The sequence below is a fragment of the Gracilinanus agilis genome, chromosome 4 (assembly GCF_016433145.1).
Source record: "Gracilinanus agilis isolate LMUSP501 chromosome 4, AgileGrace, whole genome shotgun sequence".
Taxonomy (NCBI): Eukaryota; Metazoa; Chordata; class Mammalia; order Didelphimorphia; family Didelphidae; genus Gracilinanus; species Gracilinanus agilis.
The window spans coordinates 10289050-10300077 of record NC_058133.1 but is presented as its reverse complement, the minus strand read 5'-3'; the positions used below and the strand labels follow the sequence as shown (position 1 = coordinate 10300077).

At 47.3% G+C, this 11028-nt stretch overlaps 1 protein-coding gene across 1 annotated transcript in view; it reads right to left on the bottom strand.

The window, feature by feature from the left end:
• SERBP1 (SERPINE1 mRNA binding protein 1) overlaps positions 1-223 on the bottom strand; it is a 21145-nt gene extending 20922 nt beyond the window's left edge. Inside the window, exon 1 of the mRNA XM_044674760.1 lies at positions 5-223. Coding sequence (XP_044530695.1) covers positions 5-155 — 151 coding nt within the window. The 5' untranslated portion in view covers positions 156-223. The remainder of the gene's footprint in view (positions 1-4) is intronic.
• Positions 224-11028: the final 10805 nt, after the last annotated feature.

Genomic DNA, 11028 nt, shown 5'->3' with positions numbered 1-11028 from the left:
CCGCCGCCGCCCCCGCCGCCGCCGCCGCCGCCGCCTTCCTTCTTCTTGTTCTCGGCCGCCTTCAGCACCTCGAACGGGTCCGATTCGTCGTCAAAGAGCTGGTCGAACCGGTTGGTGACGACGCAGCCGAAGCCTTCCTGCAGGTGGCCGGGCATGATGGGGCCCCGGCGGCGCGTTCCTCCACGGATTGCAGCGGGCCGCGCCGAGCCGACGGCGCCTGCTTCAGCTTGTCCCTACAAGATGGCCGGGCCGAGAGAGAGACCGCCTTCTCTTCCGGCGCCGCACACACATCCGGGAGCCGCCGGCGCCGCGGGGCACGCTGGGAAGGGCAGGCGCCCGCCGCCGTGCCACCCGCGCCCGCACCGCTGCGGACTACAGCTCCCAGGGGTCAGCGCGCGGCGGCGGGCGCGAAGCGGGCCGGGAGGCGGGGGAAGGGAGGAGCGTCCCTGCTGTCACCGCCTCCCGCTACCCACTTCTTCGCCCCGCCCGCGCCCCTCCCCCCAGCCCGGCTGAGCCCTGCCCTGGCTGCTATGGCCGCCTGCACGTGGCCCGCCCGGCCAAGGTCACTCCCTCCTGGCCCACGTGGGGGGAACCCTGGCTTGCCCCGAGGCGTGCCGCTTCTCGGCTTTCTACTGGGGGCCGAACTTCTAATTACTAGACCGTGAGGGGAGGGGAAGGGCTGGAAGGATATCCCCAGAATCGGTACCCCCCCCCCGCCCCGCCCCGCACAGCTCAGTGAGACCTGGTACTGCGAGGTAGAAAGCGAACACGGGAACAGAACTGGGGCCGGTGTCCCACGCGCAGCCCCAGCCCCGGGCCGCCCCCTTCCCATCCCCCACCCCCGCCGCGGCTTCTAGAGCTCCCGGACCAAGCTTCGGGTTCTGCGGGATAAATGTTCCGGGAGAACCCCTGGGCGATGTCTGCTGCCCCCACCCCCTGCTCAGATTCTCTGAGAACCCCCACATCTCTGAGCCCCCTCAGAGGCAGAGAGCCTGAGCCAGAAAGGGGTAGTTTCTAAGCACATACACACAGGCACAGGCATATGCATAGGTTAGGTAAACTACAGAAGAGCCACAGATGTGCCCCATGTGTGGGTGTGGAGAAACCACTCCACCCGCAGACATTTTGTTGTGGGGTTTAGGATCATCCCACTCAGCAGGACCCCTTTGGGGTTCTAGGTAGAGAGACCCCAGTGGCCGGCCATTTCCTTCTCTGGCTCACTTCTCAGACGAGGAAACTGAGGCAGGCAGGGTAGAGTGACTTGCCCAAGGCCACCCAGTTAGGAAGTGTCTGAGGCCAGCTTGCATCTCCTTTGCCCTGGCCCTCTGCACAATAGGAAGCCTCTGATCATCTGGGCACCAGAAAGGGAAGATGACCTACCCCGGGGCAGGAAGGGAGTCCTAGAGAAGATGTCTTGGAGGGAGAAGGCGTCAGGACCAGCCTCTGGGCCTCTCCTACCCTGGGACCACACAAGACTCCTGCCTAGCTTTTCAGGCTTTTGGCACCCTCTCTCCACCAGGAACCCTGGCTCTGGTTTCCTTCAGGTCTCAGCCAAAATGCTGCCTCTACCAGAAGTCTTTCCTGACACCCCCTTAATCCTAGACCTTTGGGACAGCTGGCTGGCTGGAGGATGGCAAAACCAAGAGGTCCTGGGTTTAAATGTAGCCTCAGACTTTCCTGACTGGGTGACCCTGGGCAAGTCATTTCACTTCCCTTGACTGGCCCTTCTGGATCCTCTGCCTTGGAATCCACTCTAAGCTTTAAGAAGACTTAAGAGCCTGCTTGGTGATACCACACAGGAGGAAAAGGGGACGGCATCATCCCACTTGTCACCTGAGAGGGAGCCTCAGGAGTCATTATAAGATTCAACATCTGTAGAACATGGGGGTGTTTTCTGGTAGGTTGGTTGTTTTGCACTTGAAATTTTTTCTCATTTCGTCATTGTTTATTGATAATAAAGATAAATGATTATTGACTAATTCAAAGACATGCTGATAGAGAGCGAGCGCCTCTTCTCTCCCCCCCCAGCTGAAGTGCCTCATTAGCATCAGCATGGACATCCCATCAGCTCCTCAAACTTTGTCATCATTCTTCCCCTCAAACCTCTGCTGCCCTCACAGCGCGCCCTGCAGTTTTCACACTTAGCCAAGTTCCCATCTCCAAGCCATCCTGGGCTCCTCTGTAACCCCATCTGTCGGGTCAGTCTCCCGCTGCCCCAAGCTCCATGGGAACCTCCCTGGCTCAGGCCCTTATCGCCTTCTTCCAAAAGCTTCCTTCTTGATCTTCCTGCTCAGACTCTGCTTCTCCCACCCATCCTCCATAGAGCAGCCAAGATCGCCTTATTGAGACGCTCCAGAGCTCCCTGTTCCATCTAGAGGGGCATTCGGATTCCTCCAGGCCAGGGAGATTTATTTCCTAGAATCCCACTGCGTATGCTCTCTCTTCCTCTCAAACTGGCATTCCAGCTGCCCCATGAATTCAGGACTCCTTTCCCTGCCTTGGTTCCCTCAGCCTTGGACTTCATCTCCTGTGGGACCCTCAAAATCATTGTCGTCCTCTAAGGCACAGTTTGTGTCTCCTCCTTCTCCACAAAGGTAGGCCGTACAGTGCCAGAGAAGGGGCGTTGTATCCCTTGTCAAGGGTTCCCGTCCTTCCTCTCTCCATTGTGGCCTTGGGCAAGGAACTTAATCTTTCTGAGCCTCAGTTTCCTTGTCTGAAAAACAGGAGGTTGGACTAGATGATCTTAAGATTATCTGGAAGTTGGGTTCTGCAGATATTATTTTATCCAAGTTACAGATAAGGGAACTGAGACCCAGAGAAATGTCAGACAGCATCAAAGATGAGGTTTCCCCCTGCCTCCCCTCTCTCTTTCTCCTCTCTCTCCTCTCTCTTTCTCTCTCCCTCTTTTCCTCTCTCTCTTTCTCCCCCCTTCCTCTCCTTCCCTCTCTTTCTCTCTCTCTCTTTTCCCCTCACCTCTTCTCCCTTTCTCTATCCTCTACTTCTGTGTAGATCTTGTCATACTGCTCTTCCTCTCTGAAACATTCAGTGGCTCCCCACTGCCAACTAAGTAAAGTTCAAACTCTTTAGGTCATCTTTCAAGATCGTCTGTGATCTGGTAACCCCTTACATTTCCCACTAAGTTCATAGAGTAATTAATTAGTCAAACAACCAACAAGCCTGTGTCATTTATATGCCAGCTACAGGGCAGTACATCCCCCAGACACATGCTCTAGAAGAACCTTCTCTTCAGTCCTTCTTCCCAGTGTCCTTTTTCCTGGGGCTCATCACCATGGGTTCTTCCTCCAATTGTCAATGACTTGCCCAGAGTCACAGGTATTTCATGTCATGATGAGCAATGGGAAATATATTGGAAACAGGAGTGCATTTTCCCATGCCATAATAGCATTTTAAATTATAATACAAATATACGATGTGATTAGGCATTGTTGAAATTATAATATTTGTACACAATTTCATGTACTCCAGTACACTAGTAAGCACGTGATCTCATGAGGTGGTAAAAGAGATTGTAGCCCAGGGCTCTGATGCTAGCTGTGTGACCCTGGACAAGTCACTTTACCTCTGTTTGCCTCAGTTTTCTCATCTGTAAAATGAGAATAATAACAGTACCTACTTCCCAGGGTTGCTAGGATCAAATAAGGTAATATCATAAAGTGGCACCGTACCTAGCACGTAGCACTATATAATTTTCTTTTTAAAATTCTTATTATTAGGGGCAGCTGGGTGGCTCAGTGGATTGAGAGTCAGGCCTAGAGACGGGAGGTTCTAGGTTCAAATCTGGCCTCAGACACTTCCCAGCTGTGTGACCCTGGGCAAGTCACTTAACCCCCATTGCTTAGAAATGAGCAACCTGTTGAGCTTGGTATGTCAAAGTTCGCCAAAAAAACCAAGCCTAACTTGGGTGGTGTGTCACTTCAAGAAAAAAACCATAATTTTGTGATATTTATAGTTTAAATAACAAAAATGTATAACTGTAATATATAACTATATTTAATAAACCAAAATAGGTAAATGAATATAGATAAAATTATCATCTGTAGTGCACAGAGTGTCTACACTACACTACAACAAATGTTTCGTCCTTGGCACGTGGCTCCATACTTCTCGTGTCATCGAAAATGAGACGCATGTCATAGGTTTGCCATCACCAACTTAGCTCTTACCACTCTTCTGCCTTGGAGCCAATACACAGTACTGGTTCTAAGACATTTAGGAAGGGTTTAAAAAAATTAAAATTCTTATTATTGCTTCCAGTGAGACATTGTAAGCCATTCATACCCACTCGGCCAATGTGGCCCTTGTCCACGCCGTCTTATAAGGTGGCCATAGAGGGTCCACCTAGGATGCTGACTACCTTCCTTAAGCTCTCTTGACTCGGAATGGATGACAACTGGTTAAAACTCTCATTACACGCCCAACCCATCTTTTTTTCTATCACCATTTCTCCAATAACACATTTTCTCTCAGTTCTCCTACATAATTCTTCAATTGAAATATGATACAGCCTGCCCACACCTACCCTGAACCCCTCCGTTGCCCTCAAGGAGGTCTTCGGCTTTAGTTCTTTGGAGCCTGGGGTCCATGGCTCACACAGGAAGAATACTGGGGACCAAAAGATGGCCTTCGATTCAGGGAGAAGCTGGGAGATCCTTACAAGCAATGGGCCCTTTCCCCAAGCTGATCCAAGTGGTTTCAGGTCTGCTCCAAGTTAAGTAGGCATTTGTGGGTTGGCCTGGAAACCTGCTTATCATTCATATAGTCTCTAGCATCAAATGTTTCTGAAATTCCAAACAGCCCTTCTGGGCCCAGATGAACTCTGTGGACATTCCGAGGTGTTCGCACCTCAGAAAGATGGCTCTGCGTTACTCACTTGAGAACTTTATGGCCATTTTTCACTGTAGAACACATGGCCCCTTCCAGGCTAGCAATCCTCGTGTAGCTAGCCACACAGCCAGGGGAGCTTGTTGTGAGGATCAAATGAGATAATCACCCCTTTGTGGGGTCTCTCTGAACTGGAATTCTCTTATCTGATCAGCCTATTGTCATGGCACCTCTCCCTCTGCCTCAAAATCCCAAACTATTCCTCCTCTACCCCAGGATTTCTAATCCCTCCATCCTTCAGTGTTCTCTCAGCCCATTGCCCTTGTACTAGCTACACTCTCCTCTTTTTCCCATCTCTCCCCCTTGGCAAACCAGTTTATCTCTATATTACTTTCTTCTCTTGAGGCCTTGGCCCCCTCATCTTATCAGTCTTGTCCTGCCAAGGCTCAGCGTTAGATCACTTCCACCGTCACTCCTACACACACATTACTGAAATGAAGGGGAAGAAAAGCGTGCAGTCGTTCCCAATAAGTCCACTATGAATTCATGATACACAACCTCAACTGGGCCTTCACTGCCGTCCGGCAATCCTGCCCTACCTCCCTTATCTACTCACTATCCCTCTCTCCACAGCAGCGCTTCCAAACTTTTTCAAGTCTCCTCAAACCTCTCCTAGTTCCTCCTCCCCATCCCCCTTGGTGGAGAACTTTGCCTTATATTTAACAGAAAACAATTGAAGCCATTCTCGGTGAACTCCCTCACCTCCCCTCTTCCTCATCTCATCAGTCAGATGCCTTTTACACCTATTTTCTCCTTCGCTCTCCCATGAAGAGGTGGCCCCCTTTCCTTGATAAAACAAACCTCACCTGAACAAACAATCCCATTCAATCCCACCTTTTCCAATAGATTAGCTCCTCTGTCATCTCTGCTCTCTCACTCATCTCTAATCTCTCCTTATCTATGGGCTGCTACTCTTCTGCCTTCAAATATGGCCATGTCTTCCATCTCTTCAAAAAACCCTCACTTGGTCTATCTATCCCTGCCAGCTAGGTTTCCAGGCCTTTTCTCCTTTTTTAGCAAAACTGCTGGAGAAGGCTGCCCGTCATGGGTGCTTCCCCCTCTCCTCTCCACTCTGTTCTCAACTCGACATTAAGGTTTCTGACCTCATCATTCAACCCAAACTGCTCTCTCTGAAGTGGTTAATGATCTCTTAATCATTCCACCTAATGGCCTTTCCTAAATGTTCATCCTTCTTGAGCTTTCTGCAGCCTTTGCCGCTGTTGACACCACTCTTCTCCTTCATGCTCTCTACTCTCTAAGTTGGGGAAAGCCTCCTGTCTCATGGTTCTCCTCCTCTCTGTCTGTCTAGTCCTTCTCTGTCTCCTTTGCTGGATCTTCTTCCAGGTCATGCCCTCCAACAGTAGGTGCCCAATAGAGTTTTGGCTTGGGTCTTCTTCTCTTCTCCCTCGAGGCTACTTCACTTGGTGATCTCATCAGTTACCATCTCTGGGCTGAAGCTTCTCAGATCTACTTACCCTGCCCCAACCTCCCATCGCACATTTCCAACTACCTGTTGGGTATCTCAAACTGGGTCCCTTTTAAACATCTTAAATTCAATATGGGCAACACTCCCTCTCCCCCCCCCCTTCTTGTCAAGGGCACCACTATTCTCCTAGTCCCGGGGTTAACAAACTAGATGTCATTCCTGATTCCTCATTCTCTTTCATTACGCATATCCGATCTATGGCAAAGGCCTGTGGCGTTTACCTGTGTGACATACATAGTTCACCTATGCCCCCTTCTCTCATCTAACATTTCCAAGGTCCCTGGGCAGGTGCTCATTACCTCATAGCTGGAACTATGAAAACAGCCTGCTGGATAGTTTTCTTGCCACAAATCTCTTTCCACTCTACTCCATCTTCTCACAGCCATCAAAATGGCTTTCTTTTTTTAAAAAAATTTTAATTAATTAATTTATTTTAAAAGATTTTTCCATAGTTATATGATTCATGTTCTCTTCCTCCCCTCTTCCCTCCCCACTCCCAAAGCTGAGGAGCAATTCCACTGGGTTATCTGTGTATTATTGCTCCAGACCTATTTCCATATTATTCATATTTGTAATAGAAGGATCTCAAAATGGCTTTCTTAAACCACAGGCCTGACCATGTTTCGCCCTAGTCAACAAATTCCAATAGTTTCTTAACACCTCCAGGATCAAATATGAAATCCTATTTATTGTTCAAAGCCCTTTATAATCTGCTCACCAGCCTGCCCCTTGCCCTTGCCAGGTTTCTATTCCTTAGCTCCATCTCCCTCCTCTGTCCCAATTATTCTATAATCCAGTGACAGTGGCCTTCTTGCTATTCCTCCAACAAGATACTTGATCTCTTGGCTCCAGGCATTTTCTCTGGCTGCCCTGGTCATGGATGGAATGCTCACAGTCCTCCTGTCTCTAGTTTTCTTCAAGTCCCAACTCAAATCTTATCTTCTAAAAGAACTCCTTCTTCTAGGGCTTTCCCTCTGTTGATTATTTCCTTTTTATCATACCTATAGTTTGCACACAGTGGTATGCAGGTTATCCCTCCCATTAGAATAGAAGCTCCTTGAGGGCAGGGACTATCTTTTGTCTCTTTTGTATCCCCAGCCCTTAGCACTGTACCTGGCACTTAGCTGGCACTTACTAAATGTTTATTAACCCACCACCTGGCCTGGATTCTTGTACTCCTGGATTCTGGGGAGCTGGGAGAGAGGTTCTACTCTCTGTACCTAGAAAGAAGAAGGAATCCTTCATTCTCAGATATGAATGCAAGAAAAAGGCTCAAGTGGTCTGACAGGCTGTTTTAAGACACAGGTGGTTTGGGCTACTCAGCTAACAGAAAAATAATGCTCCCAATCCCATGGTAGGCTGGCACAGAATATGTGCGCTAACTCTAGGAAACAGGCCCCAGTGTCTTTTCTATGGAGATGCCATCTTAAGTAGTGGAGGTCTGTGCCTAGCCCCCATAGCATTTATAACATTTGAAAGTACACAGATTAGTGTGTCAGCTATTAAGATCATAGAATATGACTTCACTTTTCTGACCTTTGCCAACTGACTGCCAAATATCTGTCTCTACCTTGGGTCCTTGTCTTCCATTTCCAGTTGAGTGCCAAGTATCTTCATCTGGATGTTTTACTGATACTTCAACCTCAAAAGGTGAAAACTGAGCTCATCATTAGGGCCTTTGTGCCCACCCCACCCCAGCTGAAAGCAAGTTTTCTTTCTGCCCATGGCAGCACTAACACCATCCTTCCAGTCTCCTTGGCTTGCTCATTTGGGATGCATCTTATGTGGCCTCATAATTGCAATTTGCATACAGTAATTTGCACTTTGCTGTTTTCCTCCTGCACCCTGCCCAGTTTTGCTTGGCATCTTGCCAAGTTTGAAGTGAGAAGACCACAGTTCAGATTCCATCATGGCCACTCACTCCACAAGTGATCTTGGACAAGTTAATGAGCTTCTCTGGGCCTCAGTTTTCTCATATGTGAAAGGAGAGAAATGGATCCTGAATCTATAACAGGAAATCAAAAGCACCTAAGCCCCTCTCTTTTCTGAGGACTCATCCCAGGGTCACATAGTCAGGAAGTATCAGGGATGACATCTGAACCTCAGTCCTCAACTTCAGAGGGCATATTCTTTTAAGCAACTGTGCTTTCTCATTCCCATAAGTACAGCATGGAATGATGGGATTGTGGAGCTGGAGCTAGAAAAGACTAGAAATTCATCTAAGTCAACTCTCCCACAGTGGAGACCAAGGGAGATAAAATGACTTGTCCAAGTATGATGACAAAGGTGGGATCTAAACAGCCATCTTCTGCTCTTTTCATTGTCCCATACTGTCCTTTTAGAGCAGATGATTTCTAAGAACCCATCTAGCTCTAATGATTTTATTAACACATTCTTCCTATTGGAGGGCAGAGCCTGTTGTTTTATTTTGTCTTTAAATCCTTTATGCCTCATACTTGGTAAGTTATTTTTTTTAATTCTTACCTTCCATCTTAGAATCAATACTGTATATTGGTTCCAACAAAAAAAAAGTGGTAAAGACTAGGTAATGTTTGCTCAAGGTCACCCAGCTAGAAGTATCTAAGGCCAAATTTGAACTCAAGACCTCCCATCTCTGTGACTGACTCTGTTCACTGAGCCACTTAGTTGTCCCCTATGTTAACCAATATTATTCATGGTCAGAGCCATAACAAATTAGGGGGATTTACTAGTTATCTTGACATCAACTGCCTTGATTCCTCATCTTATTAGAAAGCTCCTTGAGGGTAAGAACAGTTCTTTACCAGTTTGGAGAGCAAGAGCCTGCAGAGAGATTAGGGTCATCCCTGTATCCTCCTTTACTACCCTGCTTTCATCCTCTTCTCTTCTACCTAGCTTCCTTGTGTTTCATCATGTGGAAAAAGAAAAATGAGACCCTCCCCCGCCATCCCAAAGGCTACACGCCTTCATTAGTATGATGCATGGCAACCCATGAACCAAGCTGCTGATGGAATATGACTCTTGGGAAGGAAGTGGCTGCCTGCTGATACCAGAGTAGTATAGCTGGGATGGCCAGTGAGCTATGGTGAAATACACGCTGGATTTGGAGTCAGAAAATAAAGGCAAATCTGAGTTCTGTCTGGGTGACCCCGGACAGATCATGGAGCCACTCAAGATTGCCATTTCTTCGTGTATAAGATCGGGGAAGGCAAAGTTAGCTTGGAAGGTCCTTCTAGCTCTGAATCTGTCAGGGCTGGACCTAGGGCAGGGTGCCCGGTGCTTTGCTTTAGGACCCCTCCCACCAGGTTGGAGGATGCCAACAGCACTTGAAGTCTTTTAGCACCATAGGAATGACAGAGCTTAATATCTAGTTAGTTGGCAAGCATAATTATGAGGCTTCCAGCTGGTATGCACTCCTCAGCCCCACAACCATTGTTTGGTCTCTATTTTCCAACCCCATGGACCAGGGTCCTCCCCAGTATTCCTCAACTAAGAACACCTTTCATATTACTTGTCCCAGGTACCCGAAGTATCCTAGAATCATAACCTTAGAGCTAGAAGGGACGGCCACTTCATTGGACACGTGAGGAAACCGAGACCCAAAGGAACTAAGTAACTTGCTCAAGATTACTTGCCCAGGTAGTTAGTGGCACAGGCATAATCTGAACCCAGATCCTGTGACTTCAAAATTATTGCTCTTCCAGTTATTCTATGCTGCCTCCCTAAAATCCCCACCTATGGCTCTGGAATCAGGGACTAGGATTTGATGATCCAAATGGGGAGAAGTAGAGGTAGTTGTAGTAGGAACAATACCAATCCATAAACTTGACAGCATGAATGAATTATTAAGTTTATTCATCATTACTACTTAACTGATCATTAATGATTGGTTATTACTAAATAATAGCTGGTGTTTATAGAACACTTCATAGTTTACAAAGGATTTTACATGCTTAATTCAATTCAACCAACATTCATTAAATGCCTAGCAAGTACAAAACACCATTCCCACAATAGCTCACATTCAGAAAGCCTTTTTGGGAGTGGTAAAGCTCTTCTTATCTATTATCTCATCTGATATTCAAAATAACCTTGTGAGGTGGGTGTTAGTATTATCTCCACTTTATAGGACAAACTGGGTCTCAGCAAAGTTATATGACTTGTCCAGGGTCATGCAGTCAGTAAGCATATGAAGTAGAATTTGAATTTATGTTGCTGTGAGTCCAGTTCCAGTCACCTAGCCACTGAGTAGGGGAAGGACATGATTAGAATCAGGAAGATCATTTTGGCAAATGTCTGAAAGATGAATTAAGGAAGGGAGAGACTAGACTGAGGAAGACCAGTTAAGACACTGCTATAATATGTAGAAAACTGAGGCAACTTGATAAGAATGCAAGTTATTCCCTAATTGATGAATGGTCAAAGGATATAGATAGGCAGTTCTCAGATGAAAAAATAAAAAATAACTTTAGTCATATAAAAAAATGCTCCAAATCCCTATTGATGAGAGAAATGCAGATTATAACAACTCCGAGAAACCACTGTACACCTGTCATAGTATTGGCTACTATGACAAAAAAGGAAAATAATAAATGCTGGAGGGGATGTGGGAAAGTTAGAATACTCATACACTGTTGGTGGATCTGTGAACTGATATAATC